The following is a 17977-nucleotide window of genomic DNA, read 5'->3' on the forward strand; positions in this document are numbered from 1 at the left end:
GGTAATAAGCGTTGCAATTTTGCAATTCAGTTTATTTTTAAAACTACGAATCAAACATCTAAATCGGATTGTTTATATTTGAAGCATTGGTTTATATTTTCTGCTTTTAAATTAAAAAATGTTAACAAATGTTAACCATTACCGCGACACTTTTAAAATGCATAGTCCAAACGTGAGTTCGTTTGCTACATATAAAAATATAAATCTTTGAAATAAAATGAAATACTCTTTATTGTACATAAAGAAATATAGTTTGTTACATAGTTGAGATATAGCTTATAGAGAGACAAAGAGCGGCTTTATGGCTCTTGAGCGATTTCCTCCAAGCAACTCGATCTTTCCTCCTTATTATATCTATTCTTTCTTCGATATTACATACCTTAATATTAACAATCCCGCGTTCTTTCAACCGATACCCGCCGTGTTGTTTCAGCAGTTTATACGTAGCATTGCTAATATGGATACGCTGCGGCTCGCTGGTGGACTCCAGTCTGGCGGCCGTGTTCACGGTGTCCCCGAAGAGGCAGTAGCGGGGCATCTTAGTGCCTACAACACCGGCAGAGCATTGCCCGCTGTGTATACCTGATAGGATTTAAATCAAGCATTTATTTATTTAACACTTTATTCTGCAATCAACTAAGTAAGTACATAAAATAACAATTTTACAATAAACAAGCACAAAGGACGGCCCTATCACTATGCAGTGATTTCTGCCAGGCAACCAAGTTATAAACGCAACAACACAATTTTACCAACATGCTGCCAGCAACTTCGCAACATGTTGATTCAAGGGAGTTTCAACTTTCACAAGTTTTTTAGAAGAAATATATAACGATTGATAGATCTTCGATTTTCAGCAGTATAAAATTAGCCTGTCAGTATAGAGAAAAGTCTGAGATTTTCCCCTACTAAAAAGCGAAATTAGCTCGCGTTGTCGGTTGAGATAAGTCTTTCATAAGTTTTTACTGCAAAAGTATAAAGTTTAACTCACTAACGCTCAGGAATAATGTAGCTCCGTTTGGTTGAGTAGTTTGAAGAATAAAAAAATAGTTTGGAAAATCCAAAAGAGCACGCCTCATAATTTTTTTTTAATAATTATTTATTAATTATTATTTTTGTTTATTTAATAACAATTAAACCACATCGAATCAGACCCTGAAAAATGAAAGGGTTCTATTCCTGAGCATACTCAAGCGTAAGAGAAAAAAAAAGACTCGATTAGTAAAGTATTTCGGTCGCTATCGTGTTAACAAGAAAATCCTCCGCACATACAGACACACGGACGTCCAAGACAGAACTTTTTTAAACTGTTTTTTAACTAGTTTAAATAACAAAAATGACATCAAAAATATCATGAATGTTAAAAATAGTGTTTTTTCTTAATATGTGTGTATGTATTATCTTACAAGTGCAATGTATGATACATAAAGACATTTTAAGTTTGAAAAATCAGATGTTTTGCGCGAAGTGACAGTAGTACCCACCTCAACGCTTCGCTTATGAGGCGTGCAATTAAGAACACGAACGGTTGAGTCGCGTTTGAGTTTATTTAACTGAGTGTAGTAAAAAAAAATCTTTTTTATATGTAGAATAAGCTTGCGGTTTATTCATTTTGGGAGGGGAGGGAGGGAGGGAGTTTTAGAAAATAAACATAGCATTTCAAAAGCTGAAGGCAGCTGGTATATTTATTTATTTATAAACTTTATTGCACACAAACAGAAAATACAAATGGAGGACATTTCACAAAAGGCGGCTTTATTGCTTCAAGCAATTTCTTCCAAGTAACCCATGCGATCAATGACATAGACTTTAAAAGTACTAGTTATACAAGGTGAAAGGTAAGACATTTGAAAAATTTAGACAGGAGCTTCTACTCATGAAACTGAACAACTTTTGTTCTACAACTCCAAGAAGCTCCTGTCTAAATTTTTCAAATGTCTTACCTTTCACCTTGTATATTTACACGTACTTATATATATTTATTTAATCGGCAAATTTTATTCTAAAAACGCGTTAATAATCTTACTAAATGTATTTATATTGAAATTGCTGTATAAGGGCGGAAATTAAATTTATAGGTCATGTTTCGATAACACAAATATAAACAATATTATCATGTTTTGGCCAAATTTTGGTTACATAAATATCAACAGAATAACATTTTCGTTAACCTTCAGAACTTGGCTGAATTGAATGGAAAGATCCATTGGAAAGACATAATAGAGCATAAAATGTAGTTCAAACAAATCCATACTAATATTATAAATGCGAAAGTAACTCTTGTCTGTCTGTCTGTTACTCAATCACGCCTAAACTACTGAACTAATTTGCATGAAATTTGGTATGAAGATATTTTGATACCCGAGAAAGGACATAGGCTACCTTTTATTGCGAAATATGTACCACGGGCGAAGCCGGGGCGGACCTCTAGTATTAAATATATTAAGCTTTGGTACCTACTTCGATTCTTATTGAGTCGTTATACCTAAGTACAGAAAAGTTAAAGACAATAACTTAATCTAATAATTTAAAAATATCAAGACTAGAAAAAAAAAATACCTTACTTTTATTATTCAAAAGAAAAATAATTGAGACTTATTTATTGCACGCCTCATAAGCGAAGCGTTGAGGTGGGTACTACTGTCACTTCGCGCAAAACATCTGATTTTTCAAACTTAAAATGTCTTTACGTATCATACATTGCACTTGTAAGATAATACATACACACACATATTAAGAAAAAACACTATTTTTAACGTTCATGATATTTTTGATGTCATTTTTGTTATTTAAACTAGTTAAAAAACAGTTTAAAAAAGTTCTGTCTTGGACGTCCGTGTGTCTGTATGTGCGGATCCTTTTTCTTGTTAACACGATAGCGACCGAAATACTTTACTAATCGAGTCTTTTGCACGCCTCATAATCGAAGCGTTGAGGTGGGTACTACTGTCACTTCGCGCAAAACATCTGATTTTTCAAACTTAAAATGTCTTTATGTATCATACATTGCACTTGTAAGATAATACATACACACACATATTAAGAAAAAACACTATTTTTAACGTTCATGATATTTTTGATGTCATTTTTGTTATTTAAACTAGTTAAAAAACAGTTTAAAAAAGTTCTGTCTTGGACGTCCGTGTGTCTGTATGTGCGGATCCTTTTTCTTGTTAACACGATAGCGACCGAAATACTTTACTAATCGAGTCTTTTTTTTTCTCTTACGCTTGAGTATGCTCAGGAATAGAACCCTTTCATTTTTCAGGGTCTGATTCGATGTGGTTTAATTGTTATTAAATAAACAAAAATAATAATTAATAAATATTTATTAAAAAAAATTATGAGGCGTGCACTTTTGGATTTTCCAAATTATTTTTTTCTCTTACGCTTGAGTATGTTCAGGAATAGAACCCTTTCATTTTTCAGGGTCTGATTCGATGTGGTTTAATTGTTATTAAATAAACAAAAATAATAATTAATAAATATTTATTAAAAAAAAATTATGAGGCGTGCACTTTTGGATTTTCCAAATTATTTCTTGAAATATTATCGACCAGAAATGTTTCATGGATTAAGTAATGTAAGTAAAAAATAATAAAAACGTCGTAAAACTGACAAAATAGCGATGTAATTTATTACTAGCTGTGCTCCACGGTTTCACCCGCATTGCTCCGCTCCTGTTGGTCTTAGCGCGATGGTATATTATAGCCTTATAAGTTATAGCCTTCCTCGTTATATGGGCTATCTGACACCGAAAGAATTTATCAAATCGGACTTGTAGTTTCTGAGATTAGCTTGTTCAAACAAACAAACTCTTGAGCTTTATAATATCAGTATAGATAATATGAATATTAATATTTAATGTTAATAATAAGTGTAGTTTGAAAGTTCTGTAAAAGGCTGTATAAAGATGAAAACACGATGAAAAGCTAAAGTTTATCAGCTTGCAAAGTTACCAACAATACCTCTATTTAAGATGGTATAAAGTTTCGTGATGTGGCTCTTTCATAAGCAAACCCTAATTATACTAACTAACCAGAAAACATAATTAACATTTAATTATTTCCTAGTAAAAGCGAAATGTTTGTAAACTACGTGTAAATGTTGGTAAGACATTTACTAAAAAATCGTTAATAATGTAATTTGTTAGAGATTTAATTCATTGATAAACTTTTTTCGAGAAACCAGAAACCACGCGAATAAAGTCATACAATGAAGCTAGTATTATAATATACCACAGATAGTCAGTCGTTTTTTTTCCACCCATATAATCTTTTTTCTTGTTGGAAATAAGAAAAATAAGTAGGCGATTTTCTTTTGTCCTTGTATATTTATTCATGACTGAAACTTGGTAAATGCCTAATCGAAGGTAAATATCTGACATAGGACAATAAATAAAATAAATGAATACAAATTTTATAATACGCTCGATTAACCACAAATAAATTGATTTTATTTAATAAATCAAATATTACTTCGTTCGAAATATAGAAAAAATATTTGCGTAAACTAATAATGGGTATTAAGTACTCCTTAAAAATTAAGTTGGTATACAAATATTATTTTCTATACTAAAATAAGTCATAGTTATTGAACACGTTAAAGAATTTCTGTAATTGAAATAAATATAATAGAAATGTAGATTTTACTTATATATTTGTTTTTCAAAGATATTGAGTAACAAATAGACAATGTTATTTTCGCATTTATAAGATTTGTAGTAAAAAAGACATGCACATTGCATAATTAATATCTTAAAGAAGTTATCGATCATCACAATTTTACACGCATTGCTCCGATCCTATTGGTCTTAGCATAATAATATATAGCCTATACTCTATAGCCTTAATCAATAAATGGGCTATTTCACACTGAAATAAATTCCAAATCGGACTCGTAGTTCCTGAGATTAGCGCGTCCAACCAAACGCAAAAATTTCATCTTTATATCATTAAGTATGATTACCTATAGAGGAAAGTAATATTTATGTATCTGTGGAGAATCAGAGATAATAATATAAGCTAGGAATAGACTACAGAATATTAAACTCAATGAAGCGAAATTTATCGGATCTCTTGATTGCGTCATTACTGTTCCTGATACAAGATAATTTTAGCGAATTTCTATACAGGGTGTCCCACTGTTGGTATACTAAGCTCAAAGAATGTTATAGTTTTGCATACGCTGAGTACGTAAAAAATACTTATAAAATTCCAGACGCAGTTTTTTTTCAAGTAGATGAATTCTTAAAACTCTATGTGTACACCCATAACAAGCAATCCGCCCAGCTTTGCCACCAGCACGTGATCTATCGTTTAAGATTATGTTTTCATAGACAAAATGCTCACATCATCGAAGCGATATAATATGCCGGCTGCGCGAAGCTAGAGAAGAAAACATGGATTTTAAGGAAAAATTTAGCAAAATTTTTTTGATGTAATTTTGTTGTTTAAGTATTTTTTACGTGATCAGTGTATGCAAAACTACGAGTCCCTTTGCGCTTAGTATACCAATAGTGGGACACCCTGTATATATAATATGATAGTGGAAGTTTAATACAATATATAGACTTATAGAGCTTTGATTATCCAATTTTGTTAGGTAAGTGCACAACCACAGGTAATATAATGGTAGTACAATCTTCAGTAATCAGTTCAACTATAATATTCATTCCATTTTGATATATTAAGTACTTCGTGATTACTTCCGTAATAATAAAAAGTAAAAACAAATTGATAATAACTATAATTATTATTAAAATGCCTAGGTAATAACATTATCAAATGCAATAAGCGAGTTTTTCAGAATGTTGAATGATTGTTGATGAAATGTTGATTCCAAAAAGTATTGAATATGAAATTAAGTTTTTATTTGTCAAAAATTTAAACAAAATAACATCTTTAACTATTATTCTATCCAAAATGATTCAATTATACGGGATATTATAGAAAAAAAAATCTGTAAGAAATACTTAATATCAAATCATATGTAGTTAAATCAATAAAAAAAGAGCGTGTGTGCCGAGCACACGTGTCAGAAGTGAAATTTATTTGGCAAAGATACCAAAATCGTCGCCCTCCGTGACGTGACAATATTGCCATAACGCGATCTTGAAATTTTACCCTCAACGCGCCAAAAAAAGTCAAAAACGAAGGAGTTGGTTTTCAATTCGAATTTCAATTAGGTTTAACGATAAAAACCATAAACCAATAAGTCTTTTGTAAACAAAAGGAATTAGCGGAATTTCATTTGCAAAAATTAATATTGAATTAATAAATAATAAGAGCTATTGTTATTTTTCTAAAAGAACAAAACTGTAAGTAAAGACCCCGTAATATTATAAACTAGCTTTCCGCCCACGGCTTCAACCACGTTTTCAAAGAAAAACCTGCGTATCTCCCGTTCCCGTGGGATTTCCGGGATGAAACCTAGCCTATGTCTAGCCTAATCCAAGTTACCCTCTATATGTGTGCTAAATTTCATTGAAATCGGTCCAGTAGTTTATGCGTGAAAACCATACATACTTACATACATAATTACAAACCTTTCCTCTTTATAATATTAAAAGTAGTATCATGGACTAATAGAATCTAAAGTATTAGTCTATGGTAGTATAGATAACTAACATGGATAAATTGTCTGGGTATACTTTCTACAATTAATGAATCCTTATTTATTTAATAAAATCATATTATCAAAAAAGCCTCCCTGAGTAACCGTGAAAATATTTCAAAGATCTTTCAAAAACTCTTTCGTAAAGAAAAATCGATCGTTATAAGTAAAATGCATCATCTCATCTGCCCTACAAGGGCTACCTACGTCTATATGTGACAGACGTAAAAACCACTGGACAGTTTTTGGCATATTACGATAATATAATATGATGTTACATATTATGTATTTTGAAAAATTAAATTGTAAAAACTGACATGATTAAAAAGAGCAACTATGGAGTTTCTTGCCGGTTCTCCTCCGTAGATACTGCTTTCCGAATCGGTGGTAAATGTTAAAAAATATGTAAGGACGTTTCAAAAGTGCTTCTAGAAGAAGTCTAATTGAATAAATAAATGTTTGAGTTTGAGTTTAGAACTACGGTTTTATGGATTATATCAATAACTACGGTTCTTATTGAAAAATTCTTTCAGTGTTAGATAGCCCATTTATCGAAGAAGACTATTCCTACATCACGTTAAGTACCATAGGAGCGGAGCAATGCGGGTTAAACCACGTCGCACTATTTATTCTCGTATTATATTTTTCTCGGAATAAAATCCATTTAAATTCAATCAAAGCATAGCGTGTGACATGCTTTTGAACTACATAGTTAAGTAACATACTACGGTACTTAAATAAATATATTTTCGGAAGTCGGTTCGCCAATATTTGTGAGTAAACAAAGGAAAATCATATAATTGTCAATTTCAACGAATATTGCGACTTCTTTTGTCCTGTTTCTGATAATAACGGACAATTGGATGGAATTATACGTAATAATTATTATTCTGTGGATATAATTAATATCATACTAATATTATATGCGAAAGTTTGTGAGGATGTGTGTGTGTTTGTTACTCTTTCACGCAAATACTACTGAACCGATTACAATGAAATTTAGCACACATAATAGAGTGTAACTTGGATTAACACATAAGATAGGTTTAATCCCGGAAATCCCACGGGAACGGGAACTATGCGGCTTTTCTCTGAAAACGCGGGCAAAGACGCGGGCGGAAAGCTATAAGTAAATTAATAATGCCCAAACATAATATGGTTCATGTAATAATAATTAATAAGTAATATAAACAACATTTATATCCAGGTATTAAAGTTATTTATGGAAAATTAATATCTCCTTTCTTCTTTCTTAATAATGCTATTCTTAATTAAAGACTGAAAGTCAGCGGTCGGCAATTACAGACAGTCAAATGAGATTAAGAGGCTTATACTTTTCAATTTTCATCTAGTGAATAGTCTGCCCTAATTTGTCCTTCTTTTAGATTCTTTAATTTATTTTATCAGTGGTTTTTAATCACTTTTTAATACTTCTTATTTAAAAAAATGAATCGCAAAATGTGTTGGTAAGCGTATAACTCGAGAACGGCTAAACCGATTTCGATAATTCTTTTTTTATTATATTCCTTGAAGTAGGTACGAGGATGGTTCTTATGTAGAGAAAACGTAAATATTATGTACCACGGGCGAAGCCGGGGTGGACCGCTAGTTTTTTATAAAATTTTATTAGAAAATTTTAAGATTTATTGTTTCGCAATTTCGATAATTTAATCCAAGAATATAAAATAATGAGACTAAGACTAAGAAGTAACTTTAGATACACAATAATGGAAGAAACTTGATGTGCAAGGATTCTTAGTATTTTCTTATATTTCTACTAGCGGTCCGCCCCGGCTTCGCCCGTGGTACCTACATTGTTTAAACTATCCTATCTCTCAAGTTGGATCGAACTGCACATGGTGTGCGGATTTTATTATAATCGGTTAAGTGGTTTAGGAGTCCATTGAGGACAAACATTGTGACACGAGATTTATAGCTAGGTATATATTAAGATTTTACTTGTGTGTGTGTTTTCATAGAATTTCATTTTACATTATAATTTGATTTAATGCGAATCTAAAGAAAAATATATGAATTAATTTTTTTTTACTGTCGATAGGGAAGCGCTTGACCACAATCTCGCCTGATGTTAAGCTGAGATGTGGTCTAAGATGGAACGCGCTTCCCTAGAAGGTACCTGTTCACTCTACGCTTGAAGACCCCCATATTGTACTCGTCGGGGAACTTAATAACTTATATGTATGTATATGACTTATACGTATGTTAGTCTTATACTTGACACTTGTTTAACGATTCATTAGAGATAATGGATTACATCTAAAAGGAATTTGTCCTTCAAAGTCACCTCAACGGCAAGTACTTGTCTTATTTCTCAGAAGTTCGAATGTTACACCTTTATGTCTAGACTGTAGTTTCTTAAGTCAATATAATAAAAATAAAAATGTGTGCATGTACTAGTGTACACACGTAAGAATTGAAACTTCTTTATGACCTTAATTTTCAAAAAATAATTTCTATATTCAACTAATACCTCGAATCACGCGTGGTAGGGTTCATGTTCATCACACAAATATTTGCCCCGGTGGGAATCGAACCCACGACCTCTGGCTTGGAAGGCAGGGCCACTACCAACAAAGCCAACCGGTCAGTCAATAGTATAAAATAAATAAATATTAAATAAAATAACCAAATTAAATAAAAAAATATACAGTTGCTTATAAGCTCTTTCTATCTCGTGGAAGAATATTCAAAATTGTTTTTCCTTCAAAACAGGAGATGAGTTAATAATATACAATTTCAATACAATGACCCAAGACAATGACTATCAAAATTTTCCCAGCAGAAAATGTGCTTGTCATCTAATTATAAACGATTGATTTTCATGTTCAAGGAAATAGGGTATGATTATTATTTTAATACTTACTGATTTTTAATTAATATTTCGATTTACAAAACATTTTGCATAAATAAATCTGCGAAGAATAGAATAGAATAAAAGTAAGTCTTTCCCCTTTTTGTAGTTTTTACAAATTGGTAGAGACAGAATAGTTAATTAAAAAAAGACTTTTATTCAGCTTGTATGTAAATATATACTAATAAAACCCTATTTATTTATTTAACACTTTATTGTGCAATAAACCATGTACATAAAATAGCAATTTTACAATAAATAAAAGCACAAAGAGCGGCCTTATTACTATCCAGTGATAAGCATTATTTTGACTTACTGAGACGAAAAGAACAGATAAAAGCATTTTGTTTTATATTGTGTTGCGATTTATTTTATTTAACCATGCGGAAATCAAACCCTTCCTTTATGAAATACTTCGTATTTGATTGCATCCCTCGTGAGTCGTGACTTGTAAAATTTGGGTTATTGTTAACAAATAAACTGATGCAAATAAAATAGACCTTGGAGAGCGAGAATTAGGGTGTAATTTAGAATTATGTATGTTGGTTATAACAGAAAATATTATTTTCATTACTGGTAAAATATAATAGGTATAATTTTTACTCACGTTTTCGTAGCACGTACTTGTGCGTACCTACGTTTTATCCCTATAGATTTGGCATCTATATATTTGTGTTATACTATTATCAACCAAATAAGTACTGTAATATGAGTTTATGTAAAAACTGTAGAGCTAATTAAATAAGAAGTACCTACCTGTGTTACGTGTTTGTGTCTTAAGCGCGTCACACACCGACCCGAAATTTTGTGGGTCGTTTGTAACAGGATGGCGGTTCTACAGGGGTCTTAGTACGCAATGACAAAAAGAAAAATGATGGTCAGAACGCTGATACCGGATACCTTAAGATACTGTAACATAAAATGTAACAGTATCTTAAGATAAAATATTATAAAGTAACCGTCATGAGAAGCTATAAATTTTGTAAACAAGTGTTCAGGAGTTCACAACATTTGGACCAACAAAAAAAATGAATTTGTTTAAGATTTAATAAATTATTAAGTAACAAATATTAATTAACATAAATAATAAATATTATTTAAGAATAATTATTCGTCAGATTCAGATGTTTCCATTTCTGTGTCAGAATCAGTGACATGTATCACGAAGCTGTCTACAGTTTTATCAATCATCTCATCGATTTTGGAATAAAAATTATCTTCTTCCTTGATAACATGCTCCACACAACGCTTCCAATTTTCCGAAGTAATCTGCTGCAGTCCCTCTTGTAATAATTGTTTTACCTCGTCAAATTTAAAATTTGTATTTTTGCGAGCAACATATCCTTTTACGTTGGCCCAAATTAGCTCAATTGGATTAAGCTCACAATGATATGGCGGGAGTCTCAATACTTCCACCTTATATTTTTTTGCAAGCTCGTCCACTACATAAGTTTTAAAATTGTCTTTAACATTTTTTACTTTTAGCAGTAATTCAGTCTTAATTTCATTGTCGTCGTAAGAAATATTCTTACTTACAAGCCAATTTTGTATATCATTTTTTTTCCAGGCAGTAGTAGGAATTCTTTCAAGACGCCTTGAGTGGTATGGTGCATTGTCCATTACCACTACTGCATTTTCTCCAAGTTTTGGGAGAACGTTTTCGAACCATTGTTCAAAATGTGTTGCATCCATTGATTCATGGTAATCTCCCGTCTTCTCGCATTCAAATATATTTTCACCGCCCTCTACAAAACCGTTCTCATTGCCGATATGGGTAATTATTAATCGTTTACCTTTTGACGTTGGGTTACGTGCACCAATGCTAAGTCCTTCTAGGAAAGCCTGCTTCTTACTTTTAACTTGTTTGTCTACCCAAGTTTTATTTACGGTATGTCCTGTAAAAACAATTAAACATTTGTTAATTAGCGTCTTGCGCAGTAAAAGAGTTGAAGTACATTATTATTAATACACACTTGTGATAGCCCTTAAGAACTAATGTCTCAAGGTCGGCGGCGCGTGGGTTATATTTATTTTGCAAATAGATTTGCAGTATCATACACATCACTTCACGGTAAAGGCGACGGTATTTGCTTACAATCAGGCGAACCGTATGGTAGTCTGCCGTTTCACTGCAATAAAAAAAAACACACTAACCTGCATTCACCCATGTCTCATCCATGTAAAATATCTGGCGATTTTGTTGTCTATAGTCTTTAATAGATTTCAAATATTTTCGCCGCCATATTGTTATGTCATCTCTATCAATAAGTGCGTTATTTCGCTGTCGTTTTATATATTTAAAGTTTAAATGCTTTATTAGCCGCCTGAGAGTTGTTTCGCTAAAATTTGGCATATCTTCATCGTCATTGACTGCCTGAAGAATCTTGGGAATTGTTGGTAATTGGCCATTTAAAAAGAAACTGTGAATTTTTTTCCTAATTACGGATTTATCAAAATCGTCTACTTTCTGATAAAATTTAGGCCTGTCTTTAGACTTGATAGGTGATTTTATTCCCTCTTCTGATTTATATTCTTTTAATATATTATACACAGATGCTATGCCAATTCCCAAAATCGATGCTGTTTTTTTATTTATTTCGGTTTTGTAGGGATATTCATTCGATGGCCAATTTTCTTTCACGTACTTATATACGTTGATCACCATATTTTTCTCATTAACCGTAAAGCTCGTCACCTGTAAAAATCACCGGTAGTCACTTGTCACACGAAGCTCAAGCTATATCTCCAGGTATACCAATTAACCTAACCAATTACTTCACAATTTAAAACCTACTTCTAATATTAACCTTAAGTTTCCAAAGATTAGCGCGTTTGAACAAACAACTCTTTCTTTTTACTTATTATATATTTTAGATAAATTGTATTACGCACCTTTTGACGTTTTTTTCGTGGCGAATTTATTTCCTTAGATGTACTGGCTACTGGCTCCATTATACGTAATAACAAATAAAATTAACGCAACAATTAAAGTAACAACAATAAAAAAGTGATAACGAAACAATAACAAAATTAACAATAACAACCAGATCCGCGATATATGCAAAGCAATGAAACAACTCAAATGATGCGTTTATTTCAAAATGGCGTCCCGATAGTTCACAATCCCTGCGACGGACGCGTTCCGGTACCAAGAAACACAAACGATAGCGCTTTGCGTCGTTAAAATATGATCCGACTAAATTAAATAGGTTGTTACTTTCATATAACCCGTCTATATTTCATGTCGATTGAATATGGTCAATTTATTATTATCTCGCAGTATAAAATGTTTACTTAGTAAAAGATGTTTGTTTACATAATTTATAGCTTCTCGTGACGGGTACTTTAGTATCTTCACCGTGTGTGACGCGCTTATGTCTTTTTGGTTCAAATAAAGTGTTTATTTATTCATCTTTCATGCATGTTTGTCTGTATATCCTTTAAAAATCGTTAACTATGTACTGGATAAAGACGTGATAATGTTTGAGCCAACCATGAGCCAACGAAGGTTTCTGAGTTGTTACGACCAACTTTCGACAGTGTACAAGCAAAACCAGGTTGCATAGCTGCTAATAACTATCAACATACCAATCCGTATCCTCAGCTTGCTAGTCGGCAGGCTGTTGATCTTGATGCTGGGTATAGCTTCCAGCATGTGCAGGGCGAGCGAGGCTACCTCAGCTGCGTGGCGGGCGCAGCGCTCTGGTAGACCGCCTACCACCATGTAAGCGTCGCCTATTGTTTCCACCTGGATAGTTATAGCTGGTTTACTAATATAATTAAAATAACAGATATTATAGTACTTTTAATATACTATTAGTAATATTATCGTATAGAAATCAAAGACTTCTGATTCTGAATCGCGCTTAAAATCATTTCAGTGAAATAGTCTGACATTTCTTGAAGTGCAATTTATAAGAGTCCGTAAAATAGAGCTAAAAATTGTTATACTGATTTGAATATTAATGTTATAACATTATAACATACACTAGAAAATATTAATATTATCCTTACTTCCTTACTATCCTTACTTAATAAACAATACAATATCATAATATATCGTTTTCATGTTTGAGTTCGAACAGAGCTTTTTGATGTTATGATTTTGTGCCCGAAGATAGTTAACCCATTGAGCCCTAGAGAAAATCTATTAGACACAATAGATTTTCTATTGTGTCTGTGGTTCCGGGGCCTGAGTTATTAAGAGAGTAGTGAGTGTCACAGTCTACTTTTACAGCAACGAAAAATCTTATTTCCGTGGAAATTTCTTTTACCCACGTGAACACCTGACCTAGTAATGTACAATAATATGTTAATACCCTGTGGGTCGTCTACCTGCACCTACGTGTTCCTGTCTAGGTACTTAGGAGTTTTCTAATATGTGTCGCAATGAGACGTGATATGTATACCTTTGCGTATCACGTAATTCATCATTATTAGGCGGGTCCGTACAGGGCGAGGCGAGCATTTTACCCGCGAGGCGCGTATACCGCTTTCAGGATGAGTGAATGCAGCAATATTGTAAACTTTTAGTATGAAATTAGTCATGCCTGAGCGTGGTTCGGCCCCGCACGGACGAGGCAAAGCGTTGAAATGTCGATGGATATTCTTTCATTTGTTTCCCTCCGGCACGGTGTAGCGTGAACCATTCTTTCTTCGCGCGAGTCACGTCCACACAGATTTGCTTCGCGCTTCAATTGCTTCGCAAGGCTGCTCGTTCAGTGTGGATTCGCCTTTTACCGTGTTATAATATGTAATACAGATTTCTGTATATCATGAAATAAGAAGTGGGTTGTCAAAACCTTGTAACATGATTAAGGAGTTTTTTTTATATAAAAAAGTGAACAAACGAACTGTTGGGTCGCCCGGTAACGAGCAATAACCACCGCCCATGAGCCTTCACAAGAATCTTTCCGAAGGTGTTACCGGCTTTTTAAAGAAGCGGTATGTTCTTATTTTTAATTGATTATAATATTATACCTTGTCGGTAACAGCGACTTTTGTTTCAATCACATATTTTATTTTGAAGTGCTTTTGAATTGTAATAATACCTATAAAATATCACCAATATAAAATTTATATATGCAGTCATGCATTTATATCTTTTCACATATACAAGTAGCTTTCCTTTCATCTGTCACAATTTTAGACAGTTTTCATATTACAAAATATAAAAATGCGTCGATATGTTAATTCGTATGTCTTGTACGTGTTTTAAAGTTTTAACTTAACATTTTGGGAAGATTTATTCTTTTCATATTATGTTAATACGTGTAGAGAACACACGTGAAAAGTGTCATAATTTGAATCAATTCATTTCGACATATCAAGGAACTTAGTCAAGGAATAAATGTAGCGTTTTTCAAAACTACATACGTTTTTCCGCTAATGGTCGATTTTCGGCTTAATTTTCTCGGGCTATTAGTTATTATTTGAAATCCAAAGAATAAAGTTAAGAATTTATCACGGCACTAACAATTTTTGAAGTGAAACTTCTTTATCGGGGTTGGAAAAAAATTTAGTGTAACATTTTTTCGTTACGCGTGACATTTTACCGTTACGCGCCATCTTTTTCTTATCCCCACCACGTGTGATTCGACGTATTTCTGTAAAGTTGCATATAGTAAATTATTTTTTGAAAAATTAGGTCATAAAGAAGTTTCACTTCTTACGTGTGTACACTACCACTAGTACACGCACACATTTTTTCTTGTTTATACCTATATACCTAACGAATTCTAAGTAAAGTGTTCAACCAAGTAAAACAGTAAAGTACTAATGAATCTCCTCATTACATTAATAGAGTTAAAAGTTTTCACTGAAAGTTATTTTAAGCTCTTGATATACTGATATTTCATTAATTATCTCTACATACGTCCAAAATTAAATATTTTCAGAGAAAATGTAAAACAGATTCCGATTTTTAACGGTTTGTTTATCTTTCAATAATTGAATTTCACTGAAATTTAATTGGAGGAGGTAAAAGTTCATAAACTGCACTTGGCTAGTTTTTAAGCTTCAAAAAATAATAACGTTCAATAACATTAATATATTAACTAAATGAAAAAATAGGGTTCAATAGGTCATTACTTGTTTGCTTTGTGAAAATAATTCTATTATTCAAATTAAAAAAGTCATATTTTGGAATAAACGTTGTTCTATGAGGGAAAATAAAACAGAATTGAGTTTTCAGTTCACCTAAGAATGTAATACATCTTTGTAAATAAATTTCTGGACTGTCTACAGAACTTGGCACACATTTAGATCCCAATTATTTTTCGGCAATTAAGTCAACGATTGAACTTAGCTCCCAATTTTATATTTATGTTTTTGGTGGGATTACTTTTACTGGGGCTACTATTTTCAACCGACTTCAAAAAAGAGAATGTTCTCTATTCAACCTCATTTTTTTGTGTGTTTGTTACCTCAAAACTTTCGACCAGATGAACCGATTTTCATGATTTTTGTGGAAAGCTGGTGCCTCCCGTGTGGTGTGTTTATATTTGGTTTAGTTTTCTAAATATTAATGCGGTTAAATAGTTAAAATTAGTTTAATGTAATATCATTATATTACATAGAATCCACATAAACACTCTTTTTTACATAAACATTCTTTTTTTCGGCGGTAGGCGTAAAAAAAATAAACACGTGCTTTAATTTGCTCTTACGAATTTATTTTGTGAATAACAGTATTTTGATATTAATGGTGCTTTAAACCCCCTAAAGTACTCACCAATACATTTACCACTACTTTTTTAATATTACTAGCACTTCACTTTAACATTTTGGCAGTATGGAATCCATTAAACAATCCTTGGCACAAATGTCCGAGATGTTCAATAAAAAAATGATGGAATTTCAACAAGATTTACAGAAGACCTCTACAACCTCCAATTTGGCCAGTCCTCCATCAAGATTAGCTTCTGATTTCTTGGCTTTCCGAGCATTTGTTTTCACATCGCTACAGTGTTTGCAGTCCCAGGTTGACGCCCTAACTCATTTATATGACAATCTAGAGATGAGAAACCGACGCAAAATCCTCTTAGTGCATGGTATACCAGAAGCCAAAGATGAAAACACCCTCAATTCTACGGTTGATACAATAATTAAACACACTAGTGCACAACACCTTTCTACTGAGGATATTAGCCGCTGCCATCGTATGGGCTCTATTAAGGACGGCAAGCCTAGACCCGTACTTATAAAATTCCGTGACCTCAATACAAAGCAGCAGATATGGTCATCCAAGACTAAGTTGAAGGGCTCTGGCTTCACCTTGTCCGAATTCCTCACCAAAAGCCGACATGAAACTTTCATGGCTGCTAGGAACCAGTTTGGCGTTTCCAAGTGTTGGACCAGGGATGGCAGAATATTCGTCATAGACTCAAATGGAGCGCGTCATCGCGTTGAGAGTGTTGGTGATCTCAAGTGCATCCCTTGTAATGTTGCTGAGAATAACAAGCCTCCTCCAACTTCATCAGCTTCTAATAGTGACCTTTCTAAAGATGTAAGAGGTGTTCCTCGCTCTAAAAGGCCAACTAGAGCTAAGTAGTCTTGTTTTATTTAATATCAGTTTCCAAGATTATGTTATGCTTTCTTTCTTAAACTCTTACTTATTTTTATTCCATAATTGGCATATATTTAATTCTTTACTTGACTGTTAGCTGACTCTCAAAGTACTTAATAATTAATTTCTATTTCTGTGTACTGCTTTTACTTAACTTTTTATGGATACCGTTCTTTGCATATGTATTTCTTACCGTACCTTCACTTTTGTTAAATATCAATGTTGTTTTGTTTGTTGATGTCTAATTGTCAAAGTCATGGCTTGTCAAAAATCAAATGTCATTGTTAAAGTTGTCTCGGATATTGCCAGTTATAATTTCTGTTAAAATAATGTTCTTTTTTTATGTTTAAAATAAGTGGTGTTATTGTTAAATATTAATTATTTATTATCTTTCGATTTCTCTTTTAAAACTGTCAAACTGTCAATTTTTATTTAATAATTTAGTGCTTACATAAGTTACATTTACTGTTGCGGTGGGTACAGGGTAACCGAGCATACCTTTGTCTTATAAATTATAACTTTAGTTTTTTATTTATTATTATTATATTTATTTGTATTTTGTATATATTATTTTTAATTTATTTATTTATAGATATTTATTTATATATATATATATATATATATATATTATATCATTTCATGTCAGATGTTAGTATAAACATTGACAGTGCCGATTTATTATCTGAATCATCGCTCTGTAGCGAAGATAGTTTTCATAGTGCTATTCCACCTCCTCTTGATTTTTCCCTTACTACCTTATTTAACGATGTCCCTAAAAATTTTAATGCCATCCACATAAATGCACAAAGTATTCCGGCACATTTTCCTGACATGCTCTCATCGTTTACATCAAGAAATATCCATGCCATCCTTGTCTCTGAATCCTGGCTCAAACCTTGTCATCCATCCGCTGCTTATTCGAT

The 17977-nt window shown here is 32.5% G+C and overlaps 1 protein-coding gene across 1 annotated transcript in view; it reads right to left on the bottom strand.

Annotated features, from left to right (window-relative positions):
• The window catches only part of LOC149906279 (guanylate cyclase 32E-like), a 166500-nt gene that overhangs the window by 11354 nt on the left and 137169 nt on the right, over window positions 1–17977 (bottom strand). Inside the window, exons 19-20 of the mRNA XM_090104411.1 lie at window positions 13076–13235; window positions 380–582 (exon numbers count right to left, since the gene is read on the bottom strand). Coding sequence (XP_089960537.1) covers window positions 380–582; window positions 13076–13235 — 363 coding nt within the window. The remainder of the gene's footprint in view (window positions 1–379; window positions 583–13075; window positions 13236–17977) is intronic.

Source organism: Colias eurytheme, chromosome 8 (assembly GCF_061535395.1).
Source record: "Colias eurytheme isolate Ceu_HAF_F1 chromosome 8, ilColEury1 Martin Lab GWU primary, whole genome shotgun sequence".
Taxonomy (NCBI): Eukaryota; Metazoa; Arthropoda; class Insecta; order Lepidoptera; family Pieridae; genus Colias; species Colias eurytheme.